We start from the raw sequence: 12,657 nt of genomic DNA, 5'->3' as shown, positions 1-12,657 counted from the left end.
ACTGCAGAAATGAAAAAGATGGTTGAACCAGCAGCAGATTACGGTGTGGAAGGACTGTGAACTCCATTTGAGCTGTTGCTCAAAGCAAGTTCCAGGCCTCCATCATTCTTTCCGTGTGTTTTGCACTGGGCTTTGCTAGATCGTGATGTTCCAGTAAAAGCAAAGTACCTCTCTCAGGCCCTGCTCTAAAATGCAACTTTTTTGGCTATAAGGGCAAGGTGTACCTCCAATTCTTATATGTGGGGATGATGGGAGAGTATCAGATATCAAAAGTTTGGGAAATGCTGGGAGTATTTTTTAATCTTTCTGCAACAGTTGAAAATGTCATTGGAAGGGATTGTAGGCTTGGAGGAAAGCATAGCTAATGAACATGTGATGTTTCAGCAGTCGTGTTTCCTCAGGGGGAGGGATCATAATTCATAGGAAATCTGGAGAAACACATGCAGCTCAGCTACTATATTCTGTATCTTAAATTATACAATGTGGAGCTCTTAGAAGCATTCAGTGTATTCTGTGTATTTTCCTTAACATTCTACCCAGTTATGCCAACTTGTGGTCAAGATTTGGCCCTCTAGCTGTTGTGGCTTAAAATTAGCCAGAACAACCAATAGTGAGGGATGAGAGTTGTCGGCCCAAATATCTGGATGGCCACAAATAATCCATCCTTGTTCAAAATATTCTTTTCCAAAATTTTCTGGGGAGCACACTGTGCCATAGAAACAGCAGGTGTTTCAAGGCTGCCCATCTCCTTCCCAAATGGACATCTTTGTTCTAGGGTAGCCATCCCCAGTCTGGTAGCTGGGGCCTTGTTGAGAGCTGTGATGCAACAAGTCTGGAAGGTACCAGGTTACAAAGTTGTTCTAGGCCTGCCCCTTATGAGGAGAATCCTAAGGCAGCTACTTAGAATTTGCAAATTTGTCTCTTGCTTTTCTTGCATTTTGGTTTGCACAGTAGATTTCCAAGTAAAAGATGAACTCCTGAGAGTCATTCAGGCACCTCAAGTTAGCTCCAGAAATCAAACAGCAAATAGGTTTGCTGTACGCACACCAATGTTTCCTGCAGGAACCATGTAAATGGCAGCTGACATACATTATTGTTGAACACACCCTTTAACAATTGGGGTTCCTAGAAATGTGCACATGCAAATATGCTGATATTCCCCACATTTTGATGTGTGCATTGTGCATTGAAGTAAATGTGGGCAGCTTACCCACAGAATCCTGAAAACTTGTGCCTAGCTGGTCCAAAAAGAAAGCATAGCAAATTAGGCTTGTAAGACAGCCCCTGATGGAAAAAAAAGTCTGCAATCTGACATTTTCTGATGGCATTGCCCTGCCACACTGCAATTCCAGCTTCTCCCCTACCTAAGAAATGGCAAGAAACTTCCAATCTTATTGCTAAGGGATGTTTAATATGGATATACACAGACATAGATAAGCTTCTGGAGATAATAGTGATTATAAATCAATTGATGTGGAGGCCACTGGGCCAGGGAAGGCTGGAGTAGATGATGGGGAATGGATGTGTCTGACCTGATAAGAAGTAGCATCTCATATTCCTAACAGGAGTATTACAAATGCATATGAATGTTGCTTCTTTTCATCTGTGATAGCTTGTTTGACCTCATTCTCTCGCTTACCAGCCGTGTATTGCTGTTCCTGGTATCACTCCTCCCAGATGAACAGTTATCAGTCAGTCCCTTGTTTCTGTTGAGCTTTTCTCATCCTTGTGGTATGCTGGAACTCATTGCAGGTGATCCTTATCTTGACTTGGTTTGGTAATTGCTTGTCTACAGATACAGGTCAAAGGTTTGCTAGCCTAACTCTTTGTCCAGGTCGCACGCTGAAGTTCAGCTGGAACCAGAGTCGGCCTGACTGGGGGAAGAGGTTGCAGAGTTTGTTCATCGTGTAGTTTGAGGGTCCCCGCATCCCATCTCACGTGCACACGCACTCGTAGTCCATGGTTGACCAAGCCATGCTTTCTAATGTTTTATGGAAAGAGGATAGAGGGGTGCTTGTAGGTGCTGTAGGTACTGAGACCAAAATCTGATCCTCAGGCTAGGTCCAAGATATTGATCCCAGAAAGAAAGAAGCCATGGCTTTTTAATGAGACAGCTTCTCTTGGAGGGGACCGACAGGATCAAAATGCAGCTTACTCAGCACTGCACAGGGCAAAAGGGCTTGCAATGCCAGCTCGTGACTAAGGAGCCGTGCATGCGTGCTGGGGAGGTTTTTAGCAAAGACACCCTGTGCTGCACCTCCCTGCATTCAGTCCAAATCTACTCTTTGATTTGGATCCAGGCTTACTCATGAGCCACTGAAATCAACGCAACAAAGCATGACTGGCTTCCTATTTGCCCAAAAAAGTTAAATTATAAGAATGACAAACCTAAGTCCAGATAAAGCTTTATGAATTACTAATTATAACCGAAGGACAGTTTTCAGCTGGGGTGGAGGCAGGGGAGGGGAGGGGAGAACGCTTGATTCTCTGATCGCATGCCTGTCATTTCCACTGCAAAGTGGGGCAGGGAGCTCATTTTGTCCTTCACTGTGAGACTCCGTGGGAGGCTTTTTTTTTCCTGGGACAACTGTCTTTGTGTTCAGGGTATGACAAATGTAAATATATACAGAGATGCACACACCACTTGACAAGCTGTTTCATACCCTTGTCATTCTTCCCTGTCACCATTTCCCTTACTCTCCCTTCTCACTCGACTGTTTGCCCTACTCGGGGTTGGTTTGGGAAACGCCGTTGTGTGAGATGAGGGAGAGCTGGCCGGGAGGAAACACTGCTGCAGCAAGAGCATACGAGTGCGCACTCTCTTGCCAGATCTTTGTTGCCACCGTCCGCAGCCGCTGTGTTTACAAGCAGCCTCATGGCTGTGTATGCAGAACCCAGGAGCAGCCATCCAAGAGGAATAAATCCCTTGGCAACTGACTCCACATTGCAAAACAAGGTGACCAGACTACTTTTACTTCCTAAAACGAGACTGAGAATTTCAGAAACAGGGCCATGTGACTCCTTAAAGTCACACTGGGAGGAGCGGGCGGCGTCCTCCCAAGCACATAAGCATAATCTAAGCATGAGAGGAGAAACAGGGAGAGAGTCAGGGGGAGAGGCAACAAAACTTTGCTTATTTAAGGAGGCAGAGATATGTTTTGAAAAGCAGAGTCTGTCCCAGGCAGCACCATTTAATGCAGTGAGTTGTGCTTTTGTGGACAAGCTCAGAAAGCCTGGATTTGGTTCCCAGTCTCCCTTTCTTCTGTCCTTCCCAAAAGGATTAACAATCTCTAACTCTCAGCTAAAATGCTGAGCATGATGGAAATGAGGACCTGGATTGAGCCTGTTGTTGCTGGGGCGCAGCTTGCCAGCGCTTTCTATGATACGGGGCTGCTGATGGAGGTCAAGAATTACTACAACCAGACCAATTCCTCTTCCCTCACCTACAGTGAGGCTGAGCAGCAGAAAGCCATCTCCAACTTCTACATCATCTACAAACTCATTGACAGCCTGACTCCGCTGCTGACTGCTTACAGCCTGGGTCGGCTGGGTGATTCCAAGAGCCGGAAGATCTCCCTCTGTGTACCCCTGGGGGGCTACCTGATCTCTCGGATGCTTCTGCTCTTTTTGATCCTTTTCTCATGGCCAATTGAGGTGATGTACGGGGCTGCTGCCTGGCATGGGCTAGCAGGAGGGTTCGCTACCTACTGGGCCAGCGTCATGGCCGTGGGATCCCAGGGCTCCTTGGAGAGCAGGAGAACATTACGCCTCATCATTATTGAGCTTGTCTATGGCATCGCCGGCTTTGTGGGGAGCATTGCGTCCGGCCATCTCTTTGTCAATTTCCACCTCAAGTATCGGCAAGGCACAGTGTTGGTTGCTTGCAGCGTTGGTTTATATGCTTTTTGTCTCCTCTACAGCATGCTTGTTCTCCGAGTTCCCAAGCCTGAAGGTTCTTGCCTAGCTGCTTCCATGGTCACGGACCATCCTGAGAACAAGCTGGATGAAGATGACAGAAATTCTGTCTTCCATGAAACAGAAAGTCTTCCTCCAGTGGTTCCTTCCAAGCTCATCCTTGCCATGCTCTTTCTAGGGGCCGTCATGTATGACTTAGCTGTAGTAGGAGCTATGGATGTGCTACCACTCTTTCTGCTCAAAGAACCTCTGAGCTGGGGACCAGAATATATTGGCTATGCCAACGCTGCTGGCTATACCATCTTCATCACCAGTTTCCTTGGAGTCTTAGTGTTCTCCAAATGTTTAAGAGACACCACCATGATCATGATGGGGATTGTGTCCTTCTCAGCCGGGATTCTCATCATGGCCTTTGTGCGTCAAACATATTTGTTTTACATTGGTGAGTTGGAGCTCTTCCATACCTTTTACTCAAGGCTATCTAGGTTTTGTATGTACATCTTTTTTTAAAATTGGTACCTGGACAGCAGGCTGGGTGGGCACATGGGTGACCTGGTCATAACCTTCCCTGCTAGAGTTCAATCTAGCACATTTCTGTTTAAATGACATTTTCTGGGTGTATCCTATGGTTTTGCTGTCATCCTCTGATCCTATTGCACAAGTAGGGCCCAACACTTGCAAAACCGGGATTTAGCAAGCCCCCGCACAAGTGGACATGATTGTTTCTGCAGCCAGCACTGGTCAGTGGAACTCCATTAAGTGACCTGCTAAGCTGCCCCATTCCAGGCATGGGTGTTTCTGCTTGCTTCCAAGTGCCTATGAGAAACGCTAAATCCTTCTTTCTGTCCTCTCTGAGAGAACCGGGCATGGTCAGCCTTGAGAAGGGAAGACTGAGGGGGGACGTGGCATCCCTCTGTAAGTACCTCAAAGACTGTCAAAAAGAGGAAGGTCAAGATCTCTTCTTGCTGATACCAGAGTGGAGGAGATGGGATAATCAACTTGACAACCCAGATTCAGGCTAAACATCAGGAAACGTTTCCTCACTGTTAGAGCAATATGGCAGTGGAACCAGCTGCCTAGAGAAGTGGTGGGCTCTCCCACACTGGAGACATTAAAAAAGAAACTGGCCAGCCATCCGAGTGTGGTGGTGTAACTTGGTGTCCTGCAACAGCAGGGGGCTGGACTCCATGGCCTTCATGGTCCCTTCCAACTCTACTATTCTATGATTATAATTGCTGGGTCTTGCTCCAGCAATAACAGGCAATTCCTTTTCTTTCTAAATTTGCATATACATTTGCGCCTGTAGATGTTGTATAGATCACTCTCTTTTGTGGATGCATTTCCTCTTTTTTACATCTAAACGTGTGTGCACCATGTACACAAGCATAATTAAAGGGGAAAAAAAGACATTATACTCCTTGGTGGAGAATTGGTTTCAGTTCTATGAACCTGAGCACAAGCTTAGTTAACCGATTAATTTGCTAATGTACATTTGATTAGGATTAGTAAGCCCTGTAGAACCCCGTGGCACTTATTTCTGGGAAGTGCTACTGCATGTTGTCTTCAGTCAGGCCTTTGCTTTAACACTTTGCCAGCAAACAACCTGTAACCCTACAGTGAGACCCTTTTTCCATATGACACACTAATCTACAGATTTTAATCAAGCAAAACTGCACCAGGACAAGGTAAGCTGGCTTTGAGAAAGCTACGGTTTGCATTGAGCAACAATTTTAGGGAAAGTATTAACAGGTTCACGCTTATATAACAGTTCTCACAACACCTGTGTAAGTGCAGTTTGCTATTGCTGTGCAGTAAACAAGTTAGTATCAGCTACAGCCACATGGCGAGCTCTTCAGTGACAGGAAAAGCAAAGACATTCCCTCCCGTGGATCCCCGTGCTGGCCACTGGGCTCCCATCAACAAAAAGTCATAGCGAGTCAATATGTTAATCTTTAAGGCTGTTTTTCTCGAGCTAGTTCCCTCTACAATGCCCATCGTTCTCAGCCATCATGGCCACTGTCAGACAACAACTCCCATCATGCTCAACCAGTGTGACCATTGGCCATACCAACAGGCAATGATGGGATATGCTATCCAGCACATCACTAGGAAACCAGTTTGCCAAGTGCTACTGAATGGTGTCAAAACACTCCCTGCTATATTACTAGCTCTCTTAAAAGAAAAACAGCCACTGGGCACCTTTTACTCAATTAAATTATTTAAATTAATTAAATTAAAATTAATTTATTATGAAAAGAAGGCCACATAGGAGGTACAAAGCCAACAACAACCACAACAATGGGTATGTCATTCATCTGGCACATCTTATATTCTTTATTTGTAATTATTGTTTTATAATGTATTTTAATCTCTTTTTTAGTTTATTTTGTATTTTATTTTGTATTTAATTGCTGTAACCTGTCCAGGGAGCCATATGGCTAATGTGGCGGGTTAGAAACATAATAAATAAACCAATTTAATAAATAAACCAGTTTAATAAATAAGCTTAATGAAAATAGGCCACCTACCTAGAGGCAATACGGAACAGAAAGTGACTCAGACTACTTCCTGGTATGACAAGCCAGGAGGGCCAGTACACTTGATTAAATGATTGCTCAATCTAGCCCTACTTAAAACTAATTTTAAAAATAACAGCATGGGTTGAACAGAACAGGCTCCTGCAAAGAAGCATGTCCATCATGCAACAACGCTGTGGCAAAGCAATTGCTTTATCCAATCAAATGGAGTGAAACCGGTAAAAAATGTGGGAGAATTTTTTCAGCTCAGCTGTAGTCATGACATTGCAACTGATCTCACCTCAAACATGGTCTTTTCAGTAGCACCAAGCCACACATCTGGCCGAGGCTCATTAAATAGGATGGTGTAACTTGGTGTCCTGCAACAACAGGGGGTCGGGGCCAAAGGCTTTCTTGGCCCCACCCAACTCTATATTCCATGATTCCCTGAAGAGCTCTGCACGTGTGAATCCGCCATCAGCTTGCCACACATCTTGTCCCATGAGCCTGGGAAGCTGAGCACAAAGCGTTCCGCTCCCCTCTAACCTACACCTTGCTTTGCAAACAGTGGTGCTGCTCCCACCAAAGAAGAGACACCAGCCCTCCTCAAACCACCTCTGTGTGCCAGGACTGGCATTTCTGCTGTTGCTTTTCTTACATTTAAACCCTGCCTTCCTATGAAATCATTGCAGTGGTTCACAGTTGCGGTGTCCTGGTGGAGAGGGAGCTGTGTGGATTTGTTCCCTTTCAGCCTGGGTAGGAAGGACAAATCAGTATCATTACACCTGCAGGAAGATGCTTGGAGCAACTTGCCTTCCTTTAGTACATGGATGGGGAATGTGTGACCTTCCAGATCATAGAATCATAGAATAGTAGAGTTGGAAGGGACCATGAAGGCCATCGAGTCCAACCCCCTGCTGTTGCAGGACACCACATTACACCATCCCACTCAGATGGCTGTCCAGGTTCTTTTTGAATGTTTCTAGTGTGGGAGAGCCCACCAACTCTCTGGGCAGCTGGTTCCACTGTTGCATTGCTCTGACAGTGAGGAAGCTTTTCCTGATATCCAGCCTGAATCTGGGTTGTCGCAACTTGAGTTGATTATTCTGTGTCCTGCACTCTGGCGTGAGCAAGAAGAGATCTTGACCTTCCTCTTTGTGACAGCCTTCGAGGTACTTGTAAAGGGATATCATGTTGCAGAACCGTTTTAGTTTGTGCTGGCACTGAAACATGAATTGGGGCTTCTCAGCTTCTGTTTCAGGCATGCTGGGCCCAAGGGCCACGCTCCATTTTGAAGACGCTCCCTGGGACAAAAAGGGGGCAGAACCAGCAGCAAAAATGGTGGGCCAAAACAGCAAAACGTCCAGCTTATTTTTGCTTAAGGCTGACTTCCAGCATCTCAGGCAGAGGAGAGGCATTTTGACCATTTAGAGAGGGAGCTGGGAGGAATGTGCCATAGCTGGGGAACTGCTCCGTGGTCAGAGGGGAGGGATGGAGCCAGTAGGACACATGGCCACTGGGGAACCCTAGAAGGCCGGACTAAGACGCCAGGCAAGCCAAGTGTGGTCTGTGCGTCTGAAGTTCAACAGCCACCTTGCTTCAGCTAAGATGCTGCGTTGGAAGCTTGCACTGGTGCTTAACGTAAGCTCTCCGTCCCCTTCTCTTCTCTTCCAGCTCGTGCAGTGATGCTGTTTGCCCTTATTCCCATGCCAACCATCAGATCTTTGTTATCCAAACATGTAGGAGAATCATCCTATGGTAAGGAGCTAGTTTGAGGAGCTCAGTGTTCTTTAAGCACCCCCCCCAAAAAAAGTTGCTTGCTTTAAGGACGAGTTGCACTTCCTTGAGGGGGTGGGGGGGCATTTTTTGGAAGGCTGAGCAAATGCTGTGGGTGCTTTCACTAAAAGGACTGCCATGAGGGTGTGGGGGGAGCTTGCCTATTCACAAAATTGTAGAGGCGGCAAACTGCTGAGGCTGAGAGACATGAGGCTCAGGGGCTTTCTTGGGAATCAAAAGGGTGCCTGGAAGGGGAAATCCCACTTCCAGAGTCCACACTGGTTGCCTGAGGGTGCCAGTTTCTGACAGTGGGGAGACCTCCTGAAGGCATATGGTTGGCCAGTATTGGGAGTAGGACGCTGGGCTAAGTCCCCTAATCTAGCAGGAATTTTCTTATGTGCAGAAGAATAGGTAGGTTAATCTGAGTGAAATAATTATTATTCCTGGCACTTGTGCTGGGCAGAAGATGTTGAGAAGAGCCAGGACCTGCCTAGGCCAGCCTGCTTTCATACAAATGCCAGCCTGTGGGAAGCTGCCATGAGCAGTTCCCTCTGGTCCCAAAAACTCAAAACAGTGTTTTCAAAAGCGGTTCTTTTATTGTGGTTCCACAGATAAAGGAACAGTTCGCACTCTAAACAATCTTTGACCAAAGCTGAAAAAGTGAAGCCTCTGTTCATGTAAAGAGTTGAGTCCAAACTGGACGCTTTCCTTCCAGCCCTCCCTTTCAGTAATGCTTCTGGCCCCACCCTCAGGCTGGCTCGCCACCTCCATCTTGCATGAGGGCAAGATGGTGCACACAGCAAAGCCCCTCCAGTCAAGCGACTTGTTTCTTCTGCGTCCCCCACGCTGGGTCAGGGACTGGGTCTCACCCTGCTCCCCCTCCCCTCCTGAAAGCCCTTCCTGCCCTTCCAAAGCAGGCTGATTCCCTTCAGACGATGGAATGATTATTCCTGAGGAACCTTCCTGCATCTAGTTTTATGAGCAATTTTTGTAGGAAGTCCCTTGGTAACTTTTTCTTTTTCTCATTCTATGTTTCTCTTGCTCTCTTTTCTTTATCAATAAACAAAGCAAAAAACAAATCAAAACAAAACAGGGCTGATTCTCATGCTTGTCCTGAGAAACTTAAAGAAAAGTGAAAGACACGTCAAAGGCTTCCCCCACCCCACCGCTTGTTCAGAATACAGCGTCTCTCTGAACAATCTGCCACGTGGGAGAGACTTCCCCCACTCTTGGGGCCATTCTTGGGTTGAGTTGGGCTGGGCTGGGTTCCCCAGCAACTGGCGTGCAGAGGTGCCCTTTGTCAAGCACTGCAGATAACGCTTAGCCATTATGACCAGTAGCCAGTGATGGCGCGAACGTTCCAGAGGAAACTGTTGTTTTTACTGCAAGGATCATGTTATTCCTAAACCCAAAGGTGTTGCATTCAGTTCCCGCACCTGGATATTTCCTCTGCAAATTCAGCACCATCACTGCCTGACTCCTCGTGGGAAATAGAGCACTTCTTTCAGTATGCAGGTTTCCAGAACTGAACTGTGCTTGGTTGGCCCATTAACAGTGAGACAATGTTTGGGTCGCAAAAACCACACACTCTCAAAGCTGTTCAAGAAGTTGTTTCAGAGCTGAACATAAATACACACACAAACATTTTAATTTAACTTCTCTCCTAAATTCTGAATTCTGCCTCTCTCTCTATGTAACTGAGATGCAAAAGAGAGGGGAGATAAAGGCCCCAAATTATTTTGAGCACTTTCACCTTGGTCATTTGAGAAGAACAAAAACAGCAAGATAGCAGATTGTTCTTCCAAGTAATCCTGAATGCTCCGTATTGTGTTTTGCTTCCATTCCGGTTTCTAGGAAAGGTGTTTGTTCTGCTGCAGCTGTCGCTGGTGCTCACAGGTGCTGTGACATCGACAATCTATAATAAAATCTATCAGGGAACGCTTGACTGGTTCAGCGGGTTGTGCTTTCTGCTGTCGTGCAGCGTAGGCTGCCTAAGTATCATTCCCATCAGGTAAGTCAAACAAAAGGTCAACTGCTTCTTTCCAGACATTGTCCTGCCAGGTGGGGACTGCTTTTTCTCCACAAAAGAGCACAGCTTTTCACCTCCAATTCCATTCCAAGGTGCTGCACTGGTCTGCTCAGTTTTAGTCATAGCATTTAGGTATTTTATCATTATTTTTCACCTGTTGTTTTTGTAAGCTGCTTCAAAGAATTCTGCTTTAAAAGAAGATGAAATCAAAAGCTGGCCTATTTTAGTGGTTAGAGTTTTTTGGGCTGGGACTAGGAGAGCTGGCTTTACTTGACCTTCTGGCACAACACTCACGGGGGAAATTAGCACTGCACTGTTATGCTAGCAGGACACCTTTTCCATGAGCAGCTCAATAGAAACAGTGCTGCTCACTGCAGTGAGAGAGACCATGGCTGGGAAATCCGTGTGTCTGCTCAACCTGCCAAATGCTGCTGATGGGCAACCTCAAGACCATGGCTTCTCTCCCACCTTTAAACCAGATGTGGGTCAGACCGTTATCCAGGCAGAGGGTGCCTTCAAAGCGAGGACTGTACTTTGTAAAAGAGGGCACATGGCCATGCAGGGGTGGAGCACAAAAACAACCCAAGAGGGGCAGGTCTACTCAGTGGCTGCAGAAAGATAGCAGGGAGACAGGACAACAAAAATGAGAGGAAAAGTGAAAGGCATGGAGTATCCTCAAAGTGGGTTAAGACCTTCTACACTATGAAGTTTCTTTGCAGGGTCTTTATTACTTTCTCTTTGTTTTATGAGCCACCCTTTGTTCTGCTAGCTCTATTTATGTCAAAAAGTGTGTCAGCTTTGATTTCCAAGTGAGAGAGTTTGAAATGGAGAAGACGAATGCCTGTGAAAATGGCTGGTGGAACCACTGGCACAAATGGTGAACTGTGCATTCATTCACTCAATCTTTCTTCTCCCCACTGCAGCATCATAGCATATAAGCAGCGAGTATCATCCGGTTCGCAGGAGATTTTAACTGAATGAGAGCAGAAAGGGGCTGTCCTTTTTTCAGAAGCAGACGCATGGAATGGAAGCAATTCCACCATCCAGTGGCTCGATGGATCAGCTTGATGGATCAGAGGTCACTTCAGTGTTGAGGCTGTACTGCGAGAGATGCTGAACTTTTAGGAATTATCCTTACCATTGACAGGAGTTAAAAGGGAGAGGTGCCCAGACAACACGTGAGATTAGTATTTACAAGGAGCGGTTGCCAGTGCCTGCTCAAGTTTGCAGCCACTAGGTGGAAAACATAGGACGAAAAGAAAAGAAAACCGGCAAAACCTGTTTGCTCAATGGCAGCAGTGGAACAAAAGAGATGTACATACTACAGGAAGTATTTTCCAAACATTTCCAGCAGTCTAAGCCAGAGCCTACACACAAATCCTAAACTGAATCAACATCTTCACAAGTTCAACCCCCTCACAGAATGGCAGCTTATGAAGACTGCCATAAGAAGATTCCATTTCCTAAAGATACAGCAATCACCACCCACAGTTCAGGTTTCTAATCCCATCAATCAGATGGGTTGTTTCTGACGTCCCCTTTAAGTTATCCAGAATCCAGCGCTACAAGTAGTAAACCAGAATGGCATATAGTTTTCTGACAATGGATGTACCACATTTTGCTTTCAGAATTTTTTCCAATAGAATCTTTCAAACCTTTGATTTGCCTTTTTCCCATGGATGTATTTTGGTGAACTATCTAAAGTGATCTCTGAGATCTTGGGGTGGGGTCAGTGATGGGAAGCATTTAAGACAATATATAGGCTGAGATAGCACACATCAAGGCACAGTAGCTATTAATTTTTTTTAATGCATTTATCAGTCCAGCTCTTTCTTGAGGTAAAAGACACTAGCATCATAAATGTACCATTTTCTTGAGCAATATAAATTAGTTCACTCCCCCTCAAAAGTGCTCCAATTATATAGCAAACGCTCCACAATGTTTTTGCACACAGGCTTGTAAAAGGGTGAGCAGACCCTACTGGCACCTCAGTGAGGCACAATTCCCTGGGGAGGCACTTTGCAAGCCCCATAGTGCTCGGGGGAAGCCGGTATTCCCCGTACTAGGGCAACGCATAGCAGAACTTCCTGTGTGAATGCACCCTCACGGTGCAAGAAACCCAAACAAGAAAGCAAATGGATTTCCAAGTTTGGCTGTTAGGCAAAATGAAAGTAGCTGGGAGACAAAAAGAGAACCAAAGCAGGGAATAGGAACCTTCCTTTCATATCCACATCAGCTTCCAAAGTTAGCAACAAACCAACCAACCACAATCCACATGCATGTTCAGGCCGGGTGTCATGCTTGTGGTTTCAGTTGTGAGAATGAACCATCTAAAGATCCAAGTCTGCTTTGTGATTTTTATTCATTTCAGCCGTGTATTTTAGTTTAACCGCTGCCACCATCATTTCAGCTTCTAAATAT

The 12,657-nt window shown here is 45.8% G+C and overlaps 1 protein-coding gene across 1 annotated transcript; it reads left to right on the top strand.

Moving 5' to 3' along the window:
* The first annotated feature begins 2,679 nt into the window (after nt 1-2,679).
* On the top strand, nt 2,680-12,302 carry SLC46A2 (solute carrier family 46 member 2). Its single transcript, XM_044452477.1, has 4 exons — nt 2,680-4,357; nt 8,106-8,189; nt 10,062-10,218; nt 11,160-12,302. The coding sequence occupies exons 1-4, from the start codon at nt 3,307-3,309 to the stop codon at nt 11,215-11,217; spliced, it is 1,350 nt and encodes a 449-aa protein (XP_044308412.1). The 5' UTR covers nt 2,680-3,306; the 3' UTR covers nt 11,218-12,302.
* The last annotated feature ends 355 nt before the right edge of the window (nt 12,303-12,657 follow it).

The sequence above is a fragment of the Varanus komodoensis genome, unplaced genomic scaffold (assembly GCF_004798865.1).
Source record: "Varanus komodoensis strain SLA01 unplaced genomic scaffold, ASM479886v1 scaffold72, whole genome shotgun sequence".
Taxonomy (NCBI): Eukaryota; Metazoa; Chordata; class Lepidosauria; order Squamata; family Varanidae; genus Varanus; species Varanus komodoensis.
This window is presented reverse-complemented; position numbering and strand designations above follow the sequence as displayed.